Below are 21,831 nucleotides of genomic sequence, written 5' to 3'. Positions count from 1 at the left end.
CCAGCCTCACGCCAGCGTTCAGATCAGATCAGAAGGTCAGCAGCAAGCCCCGGCCCTCCCTGCAAGGAGGACAAGTGAGTGTCGAAGAAAACCAAAGATGGCGGGGCAGTGCCCACAGGCCAAGCTTCCATCTAACTGCAAAATCAGGTCCTGGAGGCACCACTGACGGAAGGACCAGGACGCTGCTTCCAAGAGACAGGATCACGCATGGGCCGGACCCAGGGCCGTCAGGAGCCACAGAGGGAGGTGCATTCTCCACCTGCACCCTGGAGCCCCCCACGAGCCTGCGTGCCACCTCAGGGCAACGCCACCACAGGGACTCCCCAGCCCCCCACTTCAGGAACAAACTCCCCTTGGGTCATCCAGTGAGCAGCCCCTACCCGTAACTGAGTTCAGCCTTCAGACAAAGCCAACACTATTTCCTGCCTCCGCAGGGGGACGGGGCAGCCAGGCTGAAGGCCCCCGGGCCTGCCTTTCTTTCGGAGGCAGTCTGTGTGGATGTGAAAACAATCTCATCCTGAACATGTTTCCACAACCTCTTTCAATCTGAAGCTTTTATTTTAAAACAAACAAACCAAAACACACAGCGGCCCAGTGGCCAGGCTTGCTGGGACTCCCTGACCACAGCCTGTCTGAGCGCCGCCCGGCCCCACTCACTTAGCACCCCGCCCGGCCCCTGCGCCCCAGGACCTAGTAAAACGTTTTGAACTGGTTAGTGAAATCTCCCGTAAACGAAAGTCAGGAAAAAGCTGTGCTTTATTTCATCCATTAAATATTAGCCACATTGACCTCTTTTACAACGAAGGCAGGCAGTTATTTCTAATGGTGACAATGGCAATAAAACAAATTCTCAATTACGCAGGGGCTAATCATCCTGCTGCTGGGCCGAAACAGGTCTTTACATTCTCTCAGCAGACAGTGGGGCTGGGGCCATGCTCGAGAAGCCAGTGGAAGGGGACGGCCCTCATAACCGGGCACTGTGGAGAAAGGAGAGCTGTGACTTTGCCAGGGAACAGTTGCCCTTCCACGGGACAAGGGACCCCAAGACCTGGCGGCACCTGATCTAGGGCCCCCCGCAGAGCAACAGGGGTCTCCTCTCCCCCACCCAGGGACCCTGGGAAGTCACCAAATCCTCTCACACATCTCCCAGCCACCCAGTCCAGAGCTCCCAAAGGCCTTTGCTCTCTTGTTAAGGCAACCCTGGCAGGCGAGGGGTCCTTGTGCTGACCAGGAGAGTAGCCGGGACCCTGACGACAGCCTTATGCCCTCATGAGCAAGAAACACCGGTCTCTCTGCTCCACCTTTACTCGGTCGAGACTGGGGCAAGTTCCCCTCGCGGGGCAACAGCACCTACCCAGACCCACTCAACCTTGCAGTATTCGAGAAGCCTGGTTTCAAGATCCAGTTCTGCATATTTTCCCTAACACTCCCTTTCACACATGCCACCCATGTGTCACCCAACCTCCTCCCTCCCAAGGAATGCTGGTGAGGAGCTGGAACCCAGGGGCAGGCTCCTGCGTTACATTTGTGCTGCAGAATTCTCCCTTCCCTCCTCACATACTAACTCCAGTCGGTGCACGGGCCCGAGCAGCTGTCCCATCGTTCTGAAGGTGGGGTCTGTGGGGCAGGTGAATGTCAACTAGGAGGAAAGCCACTTGCTAGCAACTAGGGACAGCCTCACCCTGCTAGGAAGCTCTGGGCTGGAAAAACTACCCCAAATGACCATGTTTAGCAGTTAAAAATATTCAGGGCAGGATAACCCTCCAGTGTTCACAGAGTGAGGCCTTTCATGGCTCTGCTGCTCATTCTTCCTTTCTTGGAAAACATTTTTTTTTTTAAAAGATTTATTTATTTATACAAGAACCGGCGAACCAGCGTACAGGCCAGATGTGCAGGAGGGTGAGAGGACTCACCAGAGACAGAGCGGGGAACAGAACAGGCAGACTGGCGAAGTACACTGCTGAGGGGAGCAGCGGGCGGCAGGAGAGGTCTGCGCGCCATGTGGGACCCTTGCCGGCCGGCCAGGATCGAACCGGCACTGCAGAGGCTGCAGGCAGCTTCACAGCGCGGTGCTCAACCTCCTGCGCCACCAGAAAGGCCCTCTTGGAAAACATGTTAATTTAGTTCTGGCCTCTGGCATGGCTAGAAAGACCCCAGGTCCTTGACCAACTGAGTGAACGCCAGAGAGTTCCTCCCATTCCACGCTCCCCAAAACACATTCAAGAGCAACAGAGAAAGCCCACACTCCCACCAGAGAAGTATGTTCCGTGTGCCACAACAGCTCTAGAGGGGCAACCTTTCTTCACACTAACATGCTCCTCACTTCTCATGAACCCAACGGATACCACTAGCTACTTGAATGGCGCACCCCAGGGTCACAGCCTTGTTTCCAGATGGTACAGGTGAAGGAAGCAGCACAGGTTGCCCCTCCTTCCCTGCCTAGCTTGGCTGCACCTACCCAGACCCTCCCTCCATCCTTTCTCAGGGGTTCACGCGACACCTCCCTTTGCCATAAGCAGTGGTTTGTAACCAGAGTCATGCGCCAGGGTCACTGGAGAGCACTGGCTTTCTGTTTTGCCTTCTAACGCTGCAGTTTCACACACCATCACAGGCAGATCATGTAGGGAACCCCACCTGCCTGCAACACACTGCGACCACCTTCCAATCATGCAACCTGCTTCCTCTCTTCCTTGTCTTACTTCCTGTTACACAACCTGCGCAGATGACTGGCAACGCAAATCACCTTTTTTTTTTAAATCCAAGGAGGTTCTCCTTCTTCTTCTGCATCATAACCATGATGCCATCCCACCCGAATAGCTAATTGCATATATTTAATCACATTAAGGAGCTGTTGTTCCAATTTCCTTAAACTATGTGCACCTCTCTTTTTCGAAATATGTTCAGAGCTCCCATCCCCAAGAGTCTGAGGGGTAGGGCTAAGGGGTGGGGGGGGAGGGGAGGAGAGATGGATGGAGAATGAATTTTAACGATTTCCCCTGAGTATCAGGACCAAGTCAGCACGGAGCCCACTACTTTCAGAAAGCCCATGTCAAGTGACACGACACGTGAGGAACGTGGGGGCTTACGCTGACTTCTTGGGACTTTAGACAGAACTGCAAAGCTAACCCTGCAGCTGAAGTAGGAGAAATACCAGCACACAATTAAGACATGGCCCAGACCATGGAAACAGGCAGATTTCTGCAGAACCAGGAGTCTGGCACCCCCAAGGGCTGCCAAAGAAGAACCTCCTGGGTCATGGAACACTGGAGGGGGATGCCATCCACTCTCCGTCCCCTGCAGACACCCCCTTCCCAAATTCATGAGAGGTGCTGAGGCCGTGTGAATGGCACACCCTGGAGCTCAGAGAATCTGGTCAGTTCGGGCCCAGCCTTCCCCTTGTGCTTTCTTGGTCTTCCCAAGCTTGCACTGTGTGAACAGGGGCAGGGACAGGGGAGTTTTTCAGGGAAGAACAGGAATGCCTGACAGCCATTTTGACAGCTGTCAAGATACAGTTCCCTGAGGGCCAAATACTTACCTTTACTCACAACCCTCAGAGTATACAAGGTGTGAAAAAGCCCACTTTCCCAAACCATAGAATCATTAACTATACAGAAAGACTCCCTACCACAGGCTCTCCTGGAGCCTGCACGCTACTGGCGTTTTCAAAATATGTACTTTACACTCCTGCTCTGCTGGGGGTGGGGTGGGGGGGTGGGGAGGGGCTGTCCCGGGACTGGACTCAGGGAGTGGTGGCTGGCTTCTTTGTCTTGTCCTCCAAACCCTCCCTCTGAGTTGCTAGTAAACAATAAAAATCACTCTAGTCCCTAAGGCTGTTGGTGCCTTGGGCTGTATCTGCATAAAGCTTGGGTGAGATGCAGAGAGAAAAGACTGTGGGGTGAGAGAGACTGTGGCTTTGAAGCCAGACTGGGGAATCCTGACCTGCCACCTACCCAAACTGTGCTCTTGGGTAAAACCCCTTCACCTGTTTCCTCAATGACAGAAAGGCTGCAGGAGAGCTTGCCCTCACCACATCATTAAGGACAGGTTTCCCTGGTGTCCGAAAGCAGAACGGCCTTTTTTGGTAGGATGTGGTAGGTTACTTTCTGGGTCTGGGAACACTCAAAAATCTTTCCATATAAATTAATGGTAATAGCATTCCCAGACCCAAAAAGTAACCTATCAAATAGGAATGTTCTACTCTTGGATAGCAGGGGAATCCTGTACAGCACACCCACACACAATGCCTAGAAGAGTAACTGGCAAATTCTAGAGCTTAAAACAACAAAAAGCCAGCTGGAAACTTTGAATAAAAAAGAGCTATTACACCACACTTGGTAATGACTTTCTGTTCAAGTTTGTAATTGACATTAAAAATATTGACCAAAGACTCAAAATCATTAAGGGTTACTGGACACTAAGTTTTTCACACAATTTCTAGAAACTGAGTAAGAGGGCAAAACTCATTTGTGGCTGTTTTCACATTCATGAATTAAAATGGAAAGAAGATCTTCCAGGGCAGTGATGAGACCCTTGGCCAGAGAGGAGTTGGGGAGAGAAGCCTGCTGCTCTTATTCAGGCCGTGCACCATACACAAAAGTAGATACACGTGGCCAATTCTCCTCAGCCAGGTCCAGAACAAACGGGGCGGGGGCGCAGGGGCGGGGGCAATGTGCCATCTCCAATAGAGCTCAGATGCCAGGATACTCACAGCTTGCTTAGGCTTTCAAGCCCCGTAAAAGCACCACTGGTGTCCTCTATTGTGCCAGATATCTCATTGTGGTCCAGATCCCTGGGGAGAAGGAAGAGAGAGAGCTCACTAAGCAGTCTGTGCTCTCGGCACATTCTTCGACACCAAGTGGGAGAACAGACCCAAAGGGTGTGCTACATGTGCAGCTGTCACCCAGGATCAGGAGAAGCACCACCACTGAGCCCCAGGAAGCCCACTTTTGCATGCTTTGTGTTCCTGGCTGGCTTTCTCAGTCTTCGAGCAAAGCTGACATAGGCCTGGGACCTACAGCTTGGCTCCATCTGCCATTCCCCAGTCACCTCAGGTTGAGTCCCAGGGGAGAGAGGAGGTGTGGACAGCACAGCGGAAAACAGAGAGCAGACATCTGGCCCCCGGCACTGAGAATCAATCTAAAGGGTTCCTAAAGGTTCCTGTCCGCTCTCATACCCACCAGAGTCCCTTTTCTGGTACTTTCTATAGAACTGAAGGCACACAGAGGACTGGAACGGCAAACCAAAAGGTCCCAGCTCACGGCCCTCCATGCTGGCAAGTGGGTGTGGATCCCGGAGCCCCCGGCCTCTCGCAGGGCCTTCACAGGGGCTGATGGAGAGCCAGGGTCGACATCTGGCTGCTGAGTCAGACTTGTGACCCACTTGAGAAGGGGAGCGGGGGAAGGCCAAGTTTTCAGCCCAGTCTCCTTCAACAATGCAAATCACAAGGCCTATGACTCAGCTTCCTCCCCCAACTTCCAAGGGCAGGTCACAGTGCCAGGCAAGACATCCCACCTGGTGACCAGGCCCCGTTCTGCCACATGGTCTGTCCTCTCTAGCTTTCCACAGATTTTCCAAGTCCCTACACCTTCCCATCCCAAGTCTGGCAAAAGAGACACCAGGAATAGACAGGGATGCTGCTCTTGGCTCCCAGGAAAGTCAGAGGAATCAGCGCTGCCAACAGGGAGGGGAACTCTGACTGAAAAGTGCAAAGCTTGCTGTGACCTTTATTTTACAGCAGGAAGCTCAAAGAGCTGACATTCTGCCACTGGAAGGAACTTCTTTTAATAGGTTTCTCCCTATTATCTTCACACTAAAAAGCCCAGGGACCCAGGGGCTGTGGCTTTGTGTGCCTGTCTCCCTGCTCCTTACCCTGGTGCCAAGGCTTTTCTCTTCTTTCTGGCCTGCTCAGTCAGAACGTTCCAGGCCTTCTTATTCAGGCCTTGCAAGGGCTTGAATAGCCTGGCCTCCGGCTCTTTCACACTCCATAACAATGGCCTGGCATTAAAGCCTACTCTGCCCTCTCTGGCAGGTGCAAGTGCAAAGGGCTTTCTCCTTATTACCCTGAACAGGGCCCCTCTCCCACTAAGCATGCCGGGAAGGTATCCCTAGAACACTCTAGCATTTTCGGACAAAACCCAAATGCTCTTCTTTGGGGGTTTTATGGTGGTAGCTGCCTGAAAGTTCTCTGAAGCCAACAATCAAAAACTTCTACAGAAGTCCCAGAAAGCATCCTATAACAACCTCCAGCAAGCCCCCCTAATTAGAAACCTGGAGGAAAATGACCTTCACCTCGTGAAATGACCCCAGATGGGGCTGAAGAAACACCTCTTTACCTCTCTTGGAAATGGAGCCTCCTAGACCCAGGGTGTGCTGAAGCAGCCCAAATGCTAGCTCTGAGACCAGCCTCACTGTTCACTGGCTTAGATGGAACATAGTCAGGACTTGAAAAAGGGAAGTTGCAGTGGGAAGATTCAAGACTGGAAAGACCGACCCATGGCTGCTGACCTGGTGGCTGTGCCAGTGCTCAGCCTGGGGAGCTTTTCCCAACCACAGGACCCCAGCACCCTGCCAAGTATACTGCAGGGTCTAGTGCTTGCTAAGCACAATTTTTTGAAAGAGTGAGAGACATTGTTCTGTTCAGCCAATTCTTTCTCAGTTGATCATAAAGTTTGAGATGTGACACACACAGCAGGTCAGTTTTGGATCCCATTCCAGCTCCATGACTATGTGAAGGGAACTCATCTAGGCACGTGGTTGCTGTATCCTGTTCTCCCAGCCAGAGACCCCCTTCATTCTGTCAACCCGCACGGAAAGACGTACAAGATGCGTAGGTTTTTGAGTCCCTTGAAGGCACCTTCTGCGATGTGGGTGATGGAATTGTGGCTCAGGCGCAGGATGCTCAAGCTACTCAGATCGGCCAGGCTCTCCTCGTCCAGTCGGGTGAGATTGTTGAAGGACAGAATCCTGAGGAAAGAGGGGGGAGCAAATGTTACCACTGGGCCTGCACCCATCTAGCCTGACTCCTGCAGTGGTTGAGAAGGTCATGGAGATCAGGAATCCTGTTTTACTGTGAGGCCTAAACAAGGTCATACACATGAGAACCCATAAGGCTCCCACACCTTCGTGTTGCTGCTCAAGACTGGACTTAATTCAGGTCCTGAAAGGCTCCCGAGGCAGTGGCCTAAGACTTGACAGGACCCTGGGAGGCTCTGACAGTGAGCAAGGGAGCCAGCTGGATTCTCGACATTGACCAGCAGAGGGCACCATGAGCTGGGAACAAGCTTTCCCCAGGGCATCTGTCCTTACCTGGGCCGCTGCCCTCAACTAGCCTCCCTTCCAAGACTCCCTGACCCCATCAGGGCCAGCCTCTTAGCATGATTCCCCTATGGTAAGCAGGATGGGGAATATGCCTCAAGCCACACATCTTCCCCGAGCATCAACTTTCCTTTCTCCCAGACAGCACCTCTGGGACAGCCCTGCATTGGTTAATTGACATTTAGTTATTTATCATTGAAAAATGGGAAATCTGGACTGGAGCAGGAAGAAGCAAAATAAATTCAAAGATTAATGAGTTTTTAAAGTCGGCAGGGAATAACATTCTTCCCCTCTTGGAGACATAAGTCATGGTGTCTGTCAGTCGCAAAGGCCTGGCAAGAGATCAAAATTACATCCTCACCTGCAATTAAAAGAATCTAGCTTAAAGGAGGGGCGGGAAACACATGGGAAAGCAACCTGAAACCTGGCTCCGAGGTTGCCTGGATGTCAGGCAAACTGCTAGGACTGGACAAGGCCCCTGCCGTGCCCTCCTGGGCCTCTTCTAGAGGGCACAGAAGACAGCCTCACGTTGCCCACCAGCCAGAGTGGGGGCACTGGGAGGAAGCCCTTCACATTGCAACACCAGATACCTTCCGTGATTCAGGGACTACTCCTGACCCTAGAAGTACTGCTGGTTCAGGCTGGGGGACTGAGATGACCTCTCTTGAGTCCCTCCCCAGGCCTGGTCAGAAAACCATGGTTCTGGGCATTCCCTAGTAGGGTCACAGCCTGAGCAAAGAAAGACCTTGCCAGAAGCCGTCCAGTGTCACTGAGACTAGAACCTTGCCTTGCTGGATCGGGAAGCTAACCTAAAGGGGCTGACACACACTCATGTACACACAATCAGAGGAGACTGAGTCCAGGGAAAGAGGCAGGACTATTAATTGTGCATTCAGTAATGGCAGATTCCCTGAAATAAAAATTCCGGCTAGCATGCAGTGAGTATGTAGGGTAAAAACATAAAAGAACAGATTAAAAACACCAACTGTAAGACTCAACGTTCAGTTTAATGTTCCTGGTGAGGTCAACAGAGAGACAAGACAGACTTGTTAACATTTAATAATCACATCAGTGAGTGAATTTTTTCCTATCTCAAGCTGAGAAAAAAAGAAAATCCACCCAAGCCCTCTTAAAAATTAAAAAAAAAAAAATGTTGGACTGAAACAGAATTGAGAAACCTTGAGCATATTAAACTAAAATAACAAACACGGTTGTTTTCCACCAAGTGACCGATCTTCTCGAGGCAGGACAGAAACAACGGGGCAGGATATGGCCACCGAGTCTGTGGGAATGCTGGTTTCATTATTGAAGCCGCTCACCCTTGCAGGCCCAGGGAGTCTGCCAGGGGCCTGAGGCACTGCCCAGGAGCCTGCCTGGGAGTCTCCAAAGAGGGAGCCATGCATCTTTAGGTGAAGCATAAGCACACATCCATGTTGGTGCTGGAGCTCTGCTACCAGGCCAGGAGTTCTAAAGGGGGTTCCCAGGAAGAAGGTGGACACTGCGAGGCTGTGCAGTCGCCAGCTCTCAGGTTCCTTGTCCCTTCTGGGTTTGAGCCCTACTAACCCCTTTCATTGAGGAATCACATGAAACTTGGTGCATCCGAGAATGTACAGAGGCCTCACGACAGCTGCAAGGAGACTACAATGGAGTCCTCTACCTCAGGAAGCCTAAGTCCAGGGAGGCCTTGGGGTAGAGGCTCCCTGCGGGGATCTAGGGCCACCCCTGAATCCCCTGCTAATCTGAAAGATCAGGGTCTGGGGTTCAGCTCTGGGTTGGCTGGCTGGCTGGGCTCCACTGTCCCTGCAGGCTGCTGCCAGCCTGCCTCTTGGCACCTGCCCCGAACCCAAGCACTCCCCAGGCCCACCAAGCTGTGGAAGGTTCCAGGTCGAGCACTTCCTGGGCTCTAGGGGATTCAGCTACGGGCAGTGTCTGAACATTGTGCAGAGCAAGCCAGAGGACACTCACAGCTCATGCAGCTTCTGGCAGAAGCTCCAGCCATCACGGTTGATTCGAGAAATGGCGTTGTTGCTTAGATGGAGCTGGTGCAGCGCAGTGAGGCCGTAGAGGGAGCCGCTGTTCACTTCCACTAGGCTGTTGTACTCCAGGTGCCTGCAACGAAAGCCACGTGAAGGATGGAGACCCAGGCATCCACTGAACCGACAGCAAAAAGCAGCCACTCTGTGTAGACATTGCTCACCCTGGGATCCCACGGCGCATGAGAGAACGTGGGGTCTGCGTGTGTGCATGTGCAGAGGTGAGAACAGACGGAAAACCAGTAAGGTGGTAATCTAGCTCAAAAATTTCAGAGGGCAAGGGGAAAGTTTCCAGAGGTGACCTTTTCAGCTGAATAAAGTAAACCATGCAAGCAGAGGCTGAAAGCAGGGCAAAGTCCATTATAGGAAGGGGAAGAAAACAGACTTAGCTCTCAGCATGATCCCTATCTCCCAGGTGAGGAAAATGGCCGAGAGAAGCCAGGTAACTTCAGATGTCACTGCTCAGCAAGTAGTCAGGGGCCAGATTTGAAACTCAGGCCTGGCAAACCGAGTCTAGGCTCTGTGCCAAGAGATGTGGCACAGAGAAGTTGGGCCCAGACAAGCTGGATTCAAATCCCAATTTTGCCAATTTGCTGGTTGAGGTCAATGGAGAGACAAGAGAGACAGGCTTGGTCCTTTTCACAATAATTCACATCAGTGGGCGGATGTAGGTAAGATGGAGATATCCAAGAATATCTATGTAATTCATTACAGAAGAAAACACATGTGATTTTAGCACCACGCTGAGAACTTAGCTCCGACCAAGTGTTAAGCAAAGATGTTACAGCCCGGCTTGACACAGCGCGACCTAGCCAAGGACGACTCAACCCCGTATGACTGGCCTCTGAATAAAAGTTACTAATGCAAATGTTGCTCTGTGTTCAGTATAACAAGGGCTTTGAGCAACCAGGCTTTGCTTTTTTATCCATCTTTCCACCACTGCTCAAAAGGCAAGTTCTCAACTTAAAAGTAACTTCTGAGGCAACTCATCACCCACAATTTGTATGAATCTGTTCAACATAAAAACCAAACCACAGATACCAACTTCATTTTCTTCTAAGAATTTTCTTTTAATCTCGGCCTACCCAGCACATGACACACCTGGATTTCAAAGCCCAAAAGAACACTTTTAAGGATGTCAAGTAAAGAGCTAGCCAAAGGAGGACGAAAAAGAAATGGGGGAAAAAAATGCATAGTGTCATCATATCACAAAGAGTGTGTGGGGGAAGGTGTGGCCTCAAGGGCATCATGTGAGGATGAGGCTGGCATAAGAAGTCGATGGAGCTGGACTACGGTTTCTGTTTTCAGTTTCATCGTGGTTAAGAAAGGATATAAATGTGGTGCCATAACCATGGAGAAGGGAAAGGAGTGGCAGGTATTCTGAGCAAGTTAAATCATTGACTGTAAAGAAATCTCGAGTTAACCAGTCAGATAACAAGACATGTGGGTTAACTTGGAAGCGGCCTCCAGCACAACCGAAAAAAAAAAAACAAAAAACAAAAAAGAACCCCGAACACGTCTAACAGTGGAATGATTAGGAGTGACTGAGGAGTGATGCCTTTTGGAGAAGAAGTAGGGGAGAGCTCGGGATGAGGGGTACCCGCTGTGGGCAGTGACTGCTTTTCTTTAGTACCTGATTGTACCCAACCAGGAATGTATGTTCCTTTTAATTAAAAATAAGCAAATGAAAATGTCTGAAAGTGGGCGGCAGTCACTGCCTCTGCTATATGCTTTTTGTTGTCTATCAGCGTGGCAACAACTGCACACATCTGGCTAGAAGAGTGCTCCCTGGATAAAAGTGGAACATCTGTACTGAGTGTGTAGATTAGCTCACAAAACATAAATAAATCTCCCAGGATGAACTGTACAGTTTGAGCCCACCTGCACATCAAGGAAGACTGTCAAACTCAGAAGGGGAGAGAGGGAACTTCCTGTAGTGTGTGGGAGAGGGGAAAGGATGTGGGAAGGGGGCCCACCCTGTGGTCCCTCTGTCACTAAAGCAGCAGGCGGGGGTGGGAGGAAGGGGCGGATGGCTCCAGCAAATGGCTACCTCTTTCATTTTTACCAACCAACTTTCTCAAACTGTCCCCAGAAGATTTTCCCAACCTTTGAGGCAAACGCCATTAGATCTGGTGTGGCCTCCAAAGACAAAGAATCAGGCTCAGTAGAAGTTCCAAAGGGCAGGTTGGGCCTTGCGACCCCACTGGGGTGAATGAACATGCCCAAGTGATGAAAACAGACCAGCAAGCATCCTTAGCACCCAAAGGGGCCAGGCCCCACACTTACAGCACATGCATCTTGGACAGCCCCCAGAAGGCCCCATCTGTCAGCTTGCTGATGTTGTTTCGCTGAAGCTTCAGCACCTCCAAACTGTCGAGTCCCTGGAATGTCAGGCCTTCGATCAGCCGAATCCGATTCCGATTGAGGTCCCTAAAAAGACAAAGCCTCTGGGTTCAGAGCATCCTTTACATACCCCATTTAGGACCATTCTCATCGAGTCCCAAGTGGGTCTAAGTCAGCAGGGAAAATCAGGGCGAGCGGGCCCATGTGAGTCTCAGAGCTGTTCCCGCCACCACCCAGGAGCCATCAATGATGTGGGTCACTGCTAATGGTTGAAAGATGAGGGGGGCGGTCAGATCTCTCCTGAAGCTGGCCCTGCTGTGCCCCTGAGTGAATGAGCACTCACATTTCATCCCTGAATGTCCATGATTCTGCAGTGAGGTGGTAGGCATGACTCAGGATGGGAACTTTTTAGGTGAGGTGTCTTAGCTGAGCAACCAAAAACCACAGATCATGATGCCTCAGCCTGGGAAAAATCTAACCCTTGGTATCAAATGACAATGACATATTTCACTCCCCACATTGAATAGGGTCTGTACTTTGGAGAAACATTATGCATATGGGAGAGCAGATCTAGATGCATCATGAAGCATACATATTTGGCTTGTACCCCAGCATGATAAAACCTCAATTAAGATGTCAGGAATGTGGGTGGGCTGGACCCATTTGTAAAACTGGGGAAAGGGCAGGTGAACATGGGGCTCAAGAGCCTTTGGTTTTCACCCAAATACTTGTGCAGTGTCTCATGACCTGGCCCCTCACAACCTCTTGGGCAGCCAGGAGGCTTCTTCAGGACTGCAGCAAGTGTAGCCAGGATCTACCCCAGAGGTGAGACCTACAGTGAGGGTGCTGGGGCTCCCCAGTGTCTTGCTAAACTAGTCCTAAACAACTGTTCTGTTACATTTAAAGCAAATCTCCAATACGGACTTGTTTTCCTGAATTACACTCTTCTGCTATAAGGAAGATACAGGGAGAAAAAGACAAAACAAAAACCCAAGAAACAGTCGATCATGGTTCTAGTTACCAGAGTTTTCTTGAATCTAAACCCTATGTCCACTGTGGGAGGGCACTTGGCTTTGCTGATCAAGAAACGAAACAAATAAATCCTTTCTTTAAAAAGAAATAAACGACCTTGGGATATTTTGGCAATGAAGACAGCCCATCTCTTGCTTATACTACTTCTGGCTACAATGACTCACTCTCAAAGTGCTCAGGAAGCGTTGGACACCTTTAGGCCACAACACAGACTACAGGGGTACCTTTGGAAAAAACAAAGCCTCAAGGAGAAATAAGGAATCAACCCACACAGCCTGCGTTAGCCAGGATCAGCTGCTGGCCAGCAGGAATTGGAATTTCATTTGAGCAAGTGCCAGCGAAGAAGAGTGTGTATACACTCAGTGGATCTTTTTCTCAGCCCGAGGCCGCCCACAGGTACCAGACCCAGCTTTTAATTTGTTTTTATTAGGTGTTGCCACAGGGTCATTAATGATAGTTTATGCAGAGTCTGACCAGGGGGAATGAGGAAGGGGTCGCATTTGGTACAGGGTCTTCGGGGAAATCTGGCTTCCATAAAGTCTGGCTAACCTTAATTAAAGTGCAGGTTTCTGTACTCACAGTTGTGTCAGCCTGGGTAACTTGAAGGCTTTCACAGGAAGCTGGGTGATCCTGTTTTTGCTCAGCCGGAGTGTCTGCAGTGACCGTGACAGACCATCAAATGCTCCTGACTCCAGGGTGTTGATCCGGTTGCTGGCCAGGTTGCTGGGATGATTCAGGAGAGAAAATGCAATGGTCAGTGGGAGGCCTTCCTCGTTCTGTCACAAACACCAGACCTGGCTGATTGGGAGCATAAGCTAAAACACACTCATCAGGACCGGGCTCCGTGACACAGCCATCGCCCTGTGGCTGTGAAAACTATTTTTGTTCCTTGATGGTGGAGGCCCTTCAGGTTTGAAGGCCTCAAAGTTGCCTTAGTTCTGCCCCGCGCACCTGGTGTTCATGGCTAGTGGGTTGTCCCTGGAGGACAGAAGTCCCTGGAGGACGGACGTGAGAGTCAATGACCTCTACTCCCAGACACCCACCAGCTGGCAGGGTGTGCATCCCCCTGCAGGATTCCCTCCTCAGCAAGACTGCCCAAGGGTTAGGGCTCAAGGTGGTGGGAAAAGCCCCAAAGAGTGGTGTGCGAGAGCAGTCAGAGCAGATTTCATCATTTAGAGAGTCTTTAATTTTAAAGTGACTCACATATGATTTATGTGATGAATGTGTATAAACCAATCCATTTGAATAACTTTAACTATATCAAAGAAAACATTAGTTGCAAGAGACCTGCAGGGAGTCCCTTTAGAAAACAAGCAATACCTCAAAGGTACCTCTGTAGACAGGCTCGCGTGTGGAAGGGGTGCCTTCCCTCGAAACCCACTGCCGTGTGCAGCTAAGGCCTGGGTCTGCGTGATGCCAAGTAACAGAGATGGAAAAGAGAAAAAAGGAGGGGCCATGTGGTGTTACCAAAACACCTATCTTTCTACCTTCTGGGACAAATGCTCCATTTTGTAGCTTAAGCAAAAAAGGAGAAAGATGAGAAAATTCCACAAGAGAGAGGGGCCGGGAATAAGGCATGTTGATCACTCCCTCAGGCAGCAGCCCAGGACAGGGCACATGAGGATGCTTTAAAAATGGGGCTGGACTGTTTGTTCTTAACACTCCAGATTAAAGAAGAACAGTGTGTGTGATGAAGATAAACTGGCCAGTGTCTGCCAAACAGAAAGTCACTGTGGCTTTCATGCAGAGAGAGAAGGTCACTGCAACTCAGTTAGCAGTTGGTGATCTCTTTGTCCCAAGCAAGGAAGTGCAACTTTACAGCCGGCACCTCCTTCCTGAAAGTCTCGCAGTCTGCATGTGCCGCCATGCTCACTAACAAACACCCAGGCCTTCTGTTTCCAACTGGTGGCTTGACGCAGCCTAAGAGACCACTGTTTTCCTAAGGGGGCCCTGAAAAATCTGTGTGCCAATCCCTCCCTAAAAAGATGGGTCACAATGACCCTTAAACCAGCCTCAAAAATCGTCTCTAAAATTACTCAGGAACATTAAAAATGATGGGAATGAAAACTCACGACATTTGAAAAAAGCCTCTTTAACCCTGAATTAATTTTCAGTTTCTTCCCCAAAGCAGCATTTTCCTAGCAATAGGCAGTGAGTTAAATAGGTTCTGTTTTCCTCCTGTCTATCATCCACTGAGTGTGAAATGGAGCATTAAGACGGGTGGTAGAGGAACAAACCAATGTAGCAATCTAGAAGGGCCCTAGAACCCACAGAATAAATAAACTGAACAGTGTGTTTAAATAGTGCATGATGCTAGCAGGGTAGCTCTGACAGATGAAGTCTCATCAGAGAGGCTTCCCCACAGTGTCCTGTGTCCACCCCAATCTTGGCTTTCCTGGGAGGCAGCCAGTGAATGAGAAAGCAAGCAGGCTTTGTTGCCACAATAGACCTGGATTTGAGGGTGAGAACTTCATCTCAGGGGGTGAGCTTTCAGGCCACTTCACCTCTCCCTGCCCCAGCTTCCTCACCCGTCTGTAGAGTCAGAATGACACCACGAGGTTGGGGAATAGTTTATAAACAGGCAAATGGAAGACAATGGGTTGGCTGCCCTCTGTGAGAAGTGGAAGGACCCCTTCCTGCAGACTCGCCCAAGCCCCTGCATCCAGACCTGCTGCACTTACAGCTCCTTGATGGGCAGTCCGTGGGGAAAGCAGGTGCTCCGGATCTCTGTGATGTTGTTGGAACTCAGGTCCAGTACTTCTAAGGACAGGTAAGCCTCCAGCTGACTCCGCTCCACGCTGCGAATCTTATTGTGTTGCCTAAAACAGAGAGAAGTGACTTCAACGTGACTTTTAGCAAAGAAACAGATTTTCTCTGCTACTTCTTTTAGACACTTTCCCCTTAGCTATTTTGCGCTTTCAGAAAACTACAAATGCAGTGACACTCTTAGAATGAGATTTCCCATACGTCTTTCTGTCACTTACTACCTGCTGGCCAGGTGCTAGAAACAATATCAAATTCTGTGTCTGTGGCAAGTTCTAAGCCTGACTGCTCTCCCTGAAGGCAAGAACACAGGGGTGGTGAAGCAGATGGTGCAGGGACTCTCAGGGATGACTTTCAGAACAGACGTGGGGTGAATCGATCCAGCTCCTAAAACAATTTTGATTTGCAATCTTTGGAACCTAGTCCCACCCCGCCACCAACAAGGCTGCAGGCTTGAGACCAGATTAATCCCATTTAACACATCCTTCCACACCTAGCATTCTCTGGGTCCTTCCCTGTACCAGGCAGGAGGGATTTAAAAACAAGAAGAGAAAGCCAAATCCTGTCACCAAGTATAGAAAACAGGCACTTGGCTGCCAGGTCTAACTGGATCCCACAAACCTCCTGACTAGGTCCCTTGAAAACTTTATTTCTCGGTTTCTCATCTGGAAAATGGGAATGTGTGTTGGGATGTGACCATCTGGCAAATGTTAACAAAAGTGATGAGTGTTTGCCCTCCAAGAAAAGTATGTCACCACCATGACCTATTGGTACTGTCAATCCTCTTTCTGCCAAATCCAGAGCCTAATGGAGCAGCCAATATCTGCTAATCAGGACAGGTAGCAAATAAACGCTAACTAAGGTTGGAAGGAACAGCCCCATTAGGGACTTGGCCTGGACGATTCGACTGCCACATCCATAGTCCCGATATTCAGATACTTAAGAATGTGTTGAATGGAAGAGGTGGGTCTCTGGGTTCCAGGCACATACTCGGTCCAGTTTCTGAGTAAACAGTGGCAGGGTCTCCGGCCAATCAAAGCATTCTTGAACACAACACAAGTAAGCCAGGCGTCACTCACCGAGTGGCATCTCTTTTAAACAAACACTTGACCAAATCAGTTCCAACGGCCATAAACAAGGGCCTTTCCCAGAAGCTCTGGGGTTTCTCATGGACTCCTTTGTTATTTTTTGTTTTTCTTTTTAACAAGTCTCCCAGGCCCTGGACCCAAAAATTCATTTACCAGGGCACAATTGCACACGGCAAAATCTCCCCAGAATGAAAGACCACTTTCCCCTCCTGATCCCTCCCAGCCGACCCTCCCCCCTCCCACAGCTACTTCCTTTGAGATCTTTACTGAGTTCCTAATAGTCTCTTCAGTTTTCTGACTCCCAAAGAAAAAGGAAAAAAGAAAACTTTTATTATGTAAAGTATGGGAAAAAAGAACAAGAAATAAAGGCAAAAGAGTTGAGTCTTATCCAGGAACTCTGAATGCAGGGAGCCAGCCAGAGGGTCTGAAAAAAAAAAGGGGGGGGGCGCCACTGGCCCCAAGTCACACAAAGAGGGACACAGGAGAGGGTCGTGGGACAGCTGTGCGCCCCGACACTTCTCCTGTCACCTTGGCCTCTTCTCCCCCACCTCCTCCGCTGTCTTCTTTCAACTTCTTCCTCTCTCCTTTCTTGTTAGTCTATTTATTCATTGAATCAAACACATTCTGGCCCCTGCTCAGCGCAAGGCCACAGTGAAGGAAGGATACTGTCTCTTTCACACGCTGGATAAAGTTCCCCACTTACAGAAGAGAGAGCCGTGGAGATGAGAAACAAGAGTGTGTGGGAGAGAGGGTGAGGCAGCAGGATGGTGAAATGTGCCTGAGCCAGAGGCAAGCAGGGCTGAACTCTGCCAGAAGAGGTTGCTGGGATAGGTCCAGAGCGATGGCTGACGCTCCAGGGAGGGGCTGATGGAGCTGGGACACCAGCAGGACCCCATCAGGGGAAGCAATGCACAGCGATCCAGGTGAGAGACATGCAAGACAGACACACACAACAGAGAGCGACAGAGGTGCCCCAGGATCTGGAGACTACAGCTGGGGTACATCAAACCGTGATTCTTAATTTTGTAGTTTGCAAATGTTAAGGGATCAGCTCAGTAAACTACTAACTAGACCTCTGTCCTTGCCAACGTACGGTCCATTCCCAGCCCAGCAGCCAGAAGTGGTGGTAAGACATTCCACACACTGAGAAGAAACATCTGCAAACCACCTGTCTGATAAGAATATAATGTCCAGAATATATAAAGAGCTCCTACAACTCAAGCACAAGAAAAGCAAATCATCCAATTAAAAAGCAGGCAAAGGACTTGAAGACATGTTCCTCCAAAGAAGATACAGGCCTGGCCAATAAGCACATGGACAGATACTCAACACATTAGTCATCAGGGCCATGCCAACGATATACCACCACACACCCACAGGACAGCACTATCAAAAAACAAGTAACAGGTGTGGGTGAGGATGTGGAAAAATTGGAACCCTGGTGCAGCTGCTGCAGGTGGTGCCTCAAAACATTAAGCAGAACTGTTACCACAGGATCCAGCAATTCTCCCTCTGGGGGTAGACCCAAAAGGACTAAAAGCAGATCTCAAAGAGGTTCCTGCACGTAGCAGCATTATTCACAACAGCCAAAAGTGAAGCAACCCCAGCATTCACCAGCAGATGAAGAGATAAAACACATGAGGTGTGTATGTACAATGGGCTATTATTCAGCCTTGAAAAGGAAGCTCCCACAGGGGTGAATCAAGGATTTACGTGAGAAAAGCCAGTTACTAAAAGACATATTCTGTGTTACTCCATGTAAATAACATAGCACAGGCTTTTTTACTCCACAGTTTCCACCTGCAGTCCTGCACTCCTCCTAGGTTGCATGGATGCTCGGGGCGGAGAGGCCTGGGCATGGGTGAGGCACACACACCTATGATTATGGACACCTGGGTCCAGAGAGCACGGCCATGCCCATATGTAAGTGTGGACACCTGTGCCAAAAGGCAACAGATAAAGGGGCATCACTCTGAGGACCACTCTGAGGCGAGGTGACATGAGACTGGGAGATAGAACAGGAAAGACTGCTCTCTCCCTGCTGGTCGGTCTGTCCCTATTCGGCATTAAAGTCCTGTAAAATCCACCAAAGGCTTCAACATTCTCTTTTTGTCTACAAGAACCGACAGTGAACCAACCTGGCCTGGGATGGTTCAACACTCCACTTTGAAGAGGCATCGAGAAGAGTTAAACTCATTGAAACAGAAAATAGAAGGGTGGCTGCCAGAGACTGGGGTGGGGGGAAATGGGGGGTTGTTTGATGAGTTTGGAGTTTTTAATTTTGCAAGACAGAAAAAGCTCTAGAGATAGGTTGCACAACACAAGTATATTTAATACTGCTGCACTGGACACTTAAAAAAATGATTAATGTGGGCCTCCCCAGTGGCGCAGCGGTTGAGCGCTGGGTTGCGAGGCTGCCCGCGGCCTCTGCGGCGCCGGTTCGATCCCCGGCTGCTCCCCGGCCACTGGAGGAGGGTCCCACATGGCGCGCAGACCTCTCCTGCCTCCCGCTGCTCCCCTCAGCAGTGTACTTCGGTCCTTCTGCCTGCTCTGCTCCCTGATCTGGTGAATTCTCTCACCCTCCCGCGCTTCTGACTATACCCAGTGCTTGTATAAACAAAACAAACAAACAAACAAATAAATAAATAAAACATGCCTCTATAAAAAAAAATAAACATTTAAAAAAATGATTAATGTGGTAAATTTTATGTTATGTGGACTTTACCACTCTAAAACAAGACAGAGCAAAAAGCTAAGCCGGTTCACAGGATTTCTTTGCCTGGAACTCAAAGGATGACTTTTGTATCTTAGGATGAAGTCCTTACAAAGGTCTTCATCCTGCAACACACCTGCCTTACTTCCTACTCCTCCAGCTCAAACCTAGGTTCCTCACTGGCCATACAACACAGTAGGAAGAGTTCTGCCTCAGGACCTACCTATACCACTTAGAGGCGTGAAACCAGGGTAGTCCTCACTGTAAAGAGGGATGTTAAGTTCCTGTGGCTTCATGAGCTGATGTGACATGACACACAGCAGTTGCTCAATAAAATGAGTTCTGGTTTTATTAGTTGTATTTGTATCCTTAGGACCAGGCTCAGGAACTAGTTCATAGGAGGTGCTTTGGAAAAGGAATGAATAAATAGAATTAATTAATGACTATGCCCTGTTTATTCCTCTGCAACAATTCAAGGCAAACAGGCAGGTCTGCTGCCTTTCTCAGAACCAAAGGGTTACCTCTAAGCTCCTACTCTTTGGTTCATGAGAAAACAGGCATGTTCCAACTAAAGTTAAACTGAGACGCTGAGAAGATTGGGCCCTCTTGGGGAGTTGCTTCTTCAAAGCAAATCCCAGACTGAAACTTGTACAGGATTCAGGGTGGTCAAGAGACACTGTGGATCTCCATCCAGTTGGTTACACTTTCCTTCCTCACTCTGCAGCAAGTGGGGTTCAAGCTCATGCCTTGGACCCAAGCCTACCACATGCCATGTCACCAGAGGCAGCCTGGACATTCCTTCTAGACACCATCTATTAAGATCAGAAGAAAGAGCTAGCATTCAGACCCCTGCAGGGGTTGGTGGGTCCCTGTCCACCACCCCCAGCCTTGAGAACGGATAGCTGTAAAAAAGCATTTGTAGCCTGACTCAATTCCGAGCTCTACTTTCATAAAACTGTCCATGTCACCTCTTTAATATAACTTTAACTGCCCATTTTCCAAGGTCTACCCTCCTCTTTACACTTCTGAATCAACTGAACACCTGTAAGTCGCAGGTCCTAGTGAAGCATCAGTGAAATCACACAGCAACCTAATGAGACAGGTAGCATTATCACCTCTACAGCTGAAGAAACCATGGCTCAGAGATCTGCTGGAATTTGCCCAAGGTTTTCACACGGCTGGGAAATAAGAGGAGCCAACACACAAACCCAGGGGAGCAGGACTCTTTTCTAGCCCATCCCAGAAGCTCTCCCAGAAGAATTTTAAGGGCACTACCAATGACTCAATCCACAATCCTGCGGCAAAGCTTGGTTCACTTTGTACTAGCCTCCCAGAGTCCCGGGTGAGTGCACAGGGTTTTGTGCAGCTTATCTTGGCACAAAAGATTGATGCAGCTGAAGCGGTTACTCGTGATATTCTGGGTGGGCAGACGGTTCCACTGTGACCAGTGTTTACAGATCTACATCCCAGGGTGCAATGGTTACCTTTAGGAATAAAGACTGTCAGTCTATTTACTAGGGATGTGCTTAACATTCACAAAAGAGACTGAGGAAGAAGCTAGGGAAGAGGACGGTGTGGTGGAAGCACCTCCTACTGGCCTCATCAAAGGAGCACTCCAGTCCTTCTCTGCCACCAAACCAAACCAGACGATTCTATAGTTACAGGGACTGGGGAGTGCGCAGTGGATACATCAGGCAGTGTTTGCCTCCATCCAGTGTCGGTTTACCCCCGGGCTGCTCTCTAGGGTGAGGAGAACTTAATACAGCCCAAGTCTATTAAACCAACACCTGTTAAAGGCTTCAAAAATAAAATCACCTTCAAAGTCAGAAAGCAGGCAAGATAAGCTCTCCCTACTTGGCCACATTTTCAGAGCTGATGTTAAATTAGACAGTAAAACAGACGGAGGCATTTGAAACCAACGTTCAAAACTTTTTATCATAAGTGATTGTTCCACTACAGTTCTGTGAAAGCCCGGTTTACAAGGTATTCCTGCTAGTGGTGGAAAAGATCTTGTGTCACAGATAACAGCCAGGAAGAAAGGGCAAGGAGATGAAAGGAAGCAGGGTCAAGGTGGGTCGAAAGGATTAATAAGCTGGTTCCTAAAATTACTGTCTACACCAGCAGTCAGCAAACTTATTCTATAATAGGCAAGACAGTAAATATTTCAGACTTCGTGGACCATAAGGTGTCTGTCACCACTAAACACTGAAATGTAAAAGCAGCCACAGATGAGGAAGTGTCGCTGTGTTCCAATAAAATTTTATTTATAAACACAAACTGTTAAGGAAAGGCAGGGACCTACACTGTAATTCTTTTTTCTGATGCAGCTTTGGAACTGGTATAGATCACTCGGTATCTTGCTTAACCACCATCAAAATGGGGCTAAATACCTACTATAGCAGAGAAAGAAAACCTTCCTCTTTTCCCTCTAGTGCCCAAATCAGATATCATTAACAGCAAACTTTTCCACTGATGCCTTCCTACCTTTTCAGGAAGTAAAATGAAACTCCAGACTACATCAATATGTTTCTCAGAAGATGGTCTA

General features: G+C 49.3%; 1 protein-coding gene across 1 annotated transcript in view; it reads right to left on the bottom strand.

Annotated features, from left to right (window-relative positions):
• LRIG1 (leucine rich repeats and immunoglobulin like domains 1) overlaps window positions 1-21,831 on the bottom strand; it is a gene marked incomplete at both ends in the record, with an annotated part of 105,085 nt that overhangs the window by 14,700 nt on the left and 68,554 nt on the right. Inside the window, 6 exons of the mRNA XM_084246952.1 lie at window positions 4,709-4,789; window positions 6,820-6,963; window positions 9,280-9,423; window positions 11,634-11,777; window positions 13,302-13,445; window positions 15,404-15,541. Coding sequence (XP_084103078.1) covers window positions 4,709-4,789; window positions 6,820-6,963; window positions 9,280-9,423; window positions 11,634-11,777; window positions 13,302-13,445; window positions 15,404-15,541 — 795 coding nt within the window. The remainder of the gene's footprint in view (window positions 1-4,708; window positions 4,790-6,819; window positions 6,964-9,279; window positions 9,424-11,633; window positions 11,778-13,301; window positions 13,446-15,403; window positions 15,542-21,831) is intronic.

The sequence above is a fragment of the Talpa europaea genome (assembly GCF_964194135.1).
Source record: "Talpa europaea genome assembly, chromosome: 11".
Lineage (NCBI taxonomy): Eukaryota > Metazoa > Chordata > Mammalia > Eulipotyphla > Talpidae > Talpa > Talpa europaea.
This window is presented reverse-complemented; position numbering and strand designations above follow the sequence as displayed.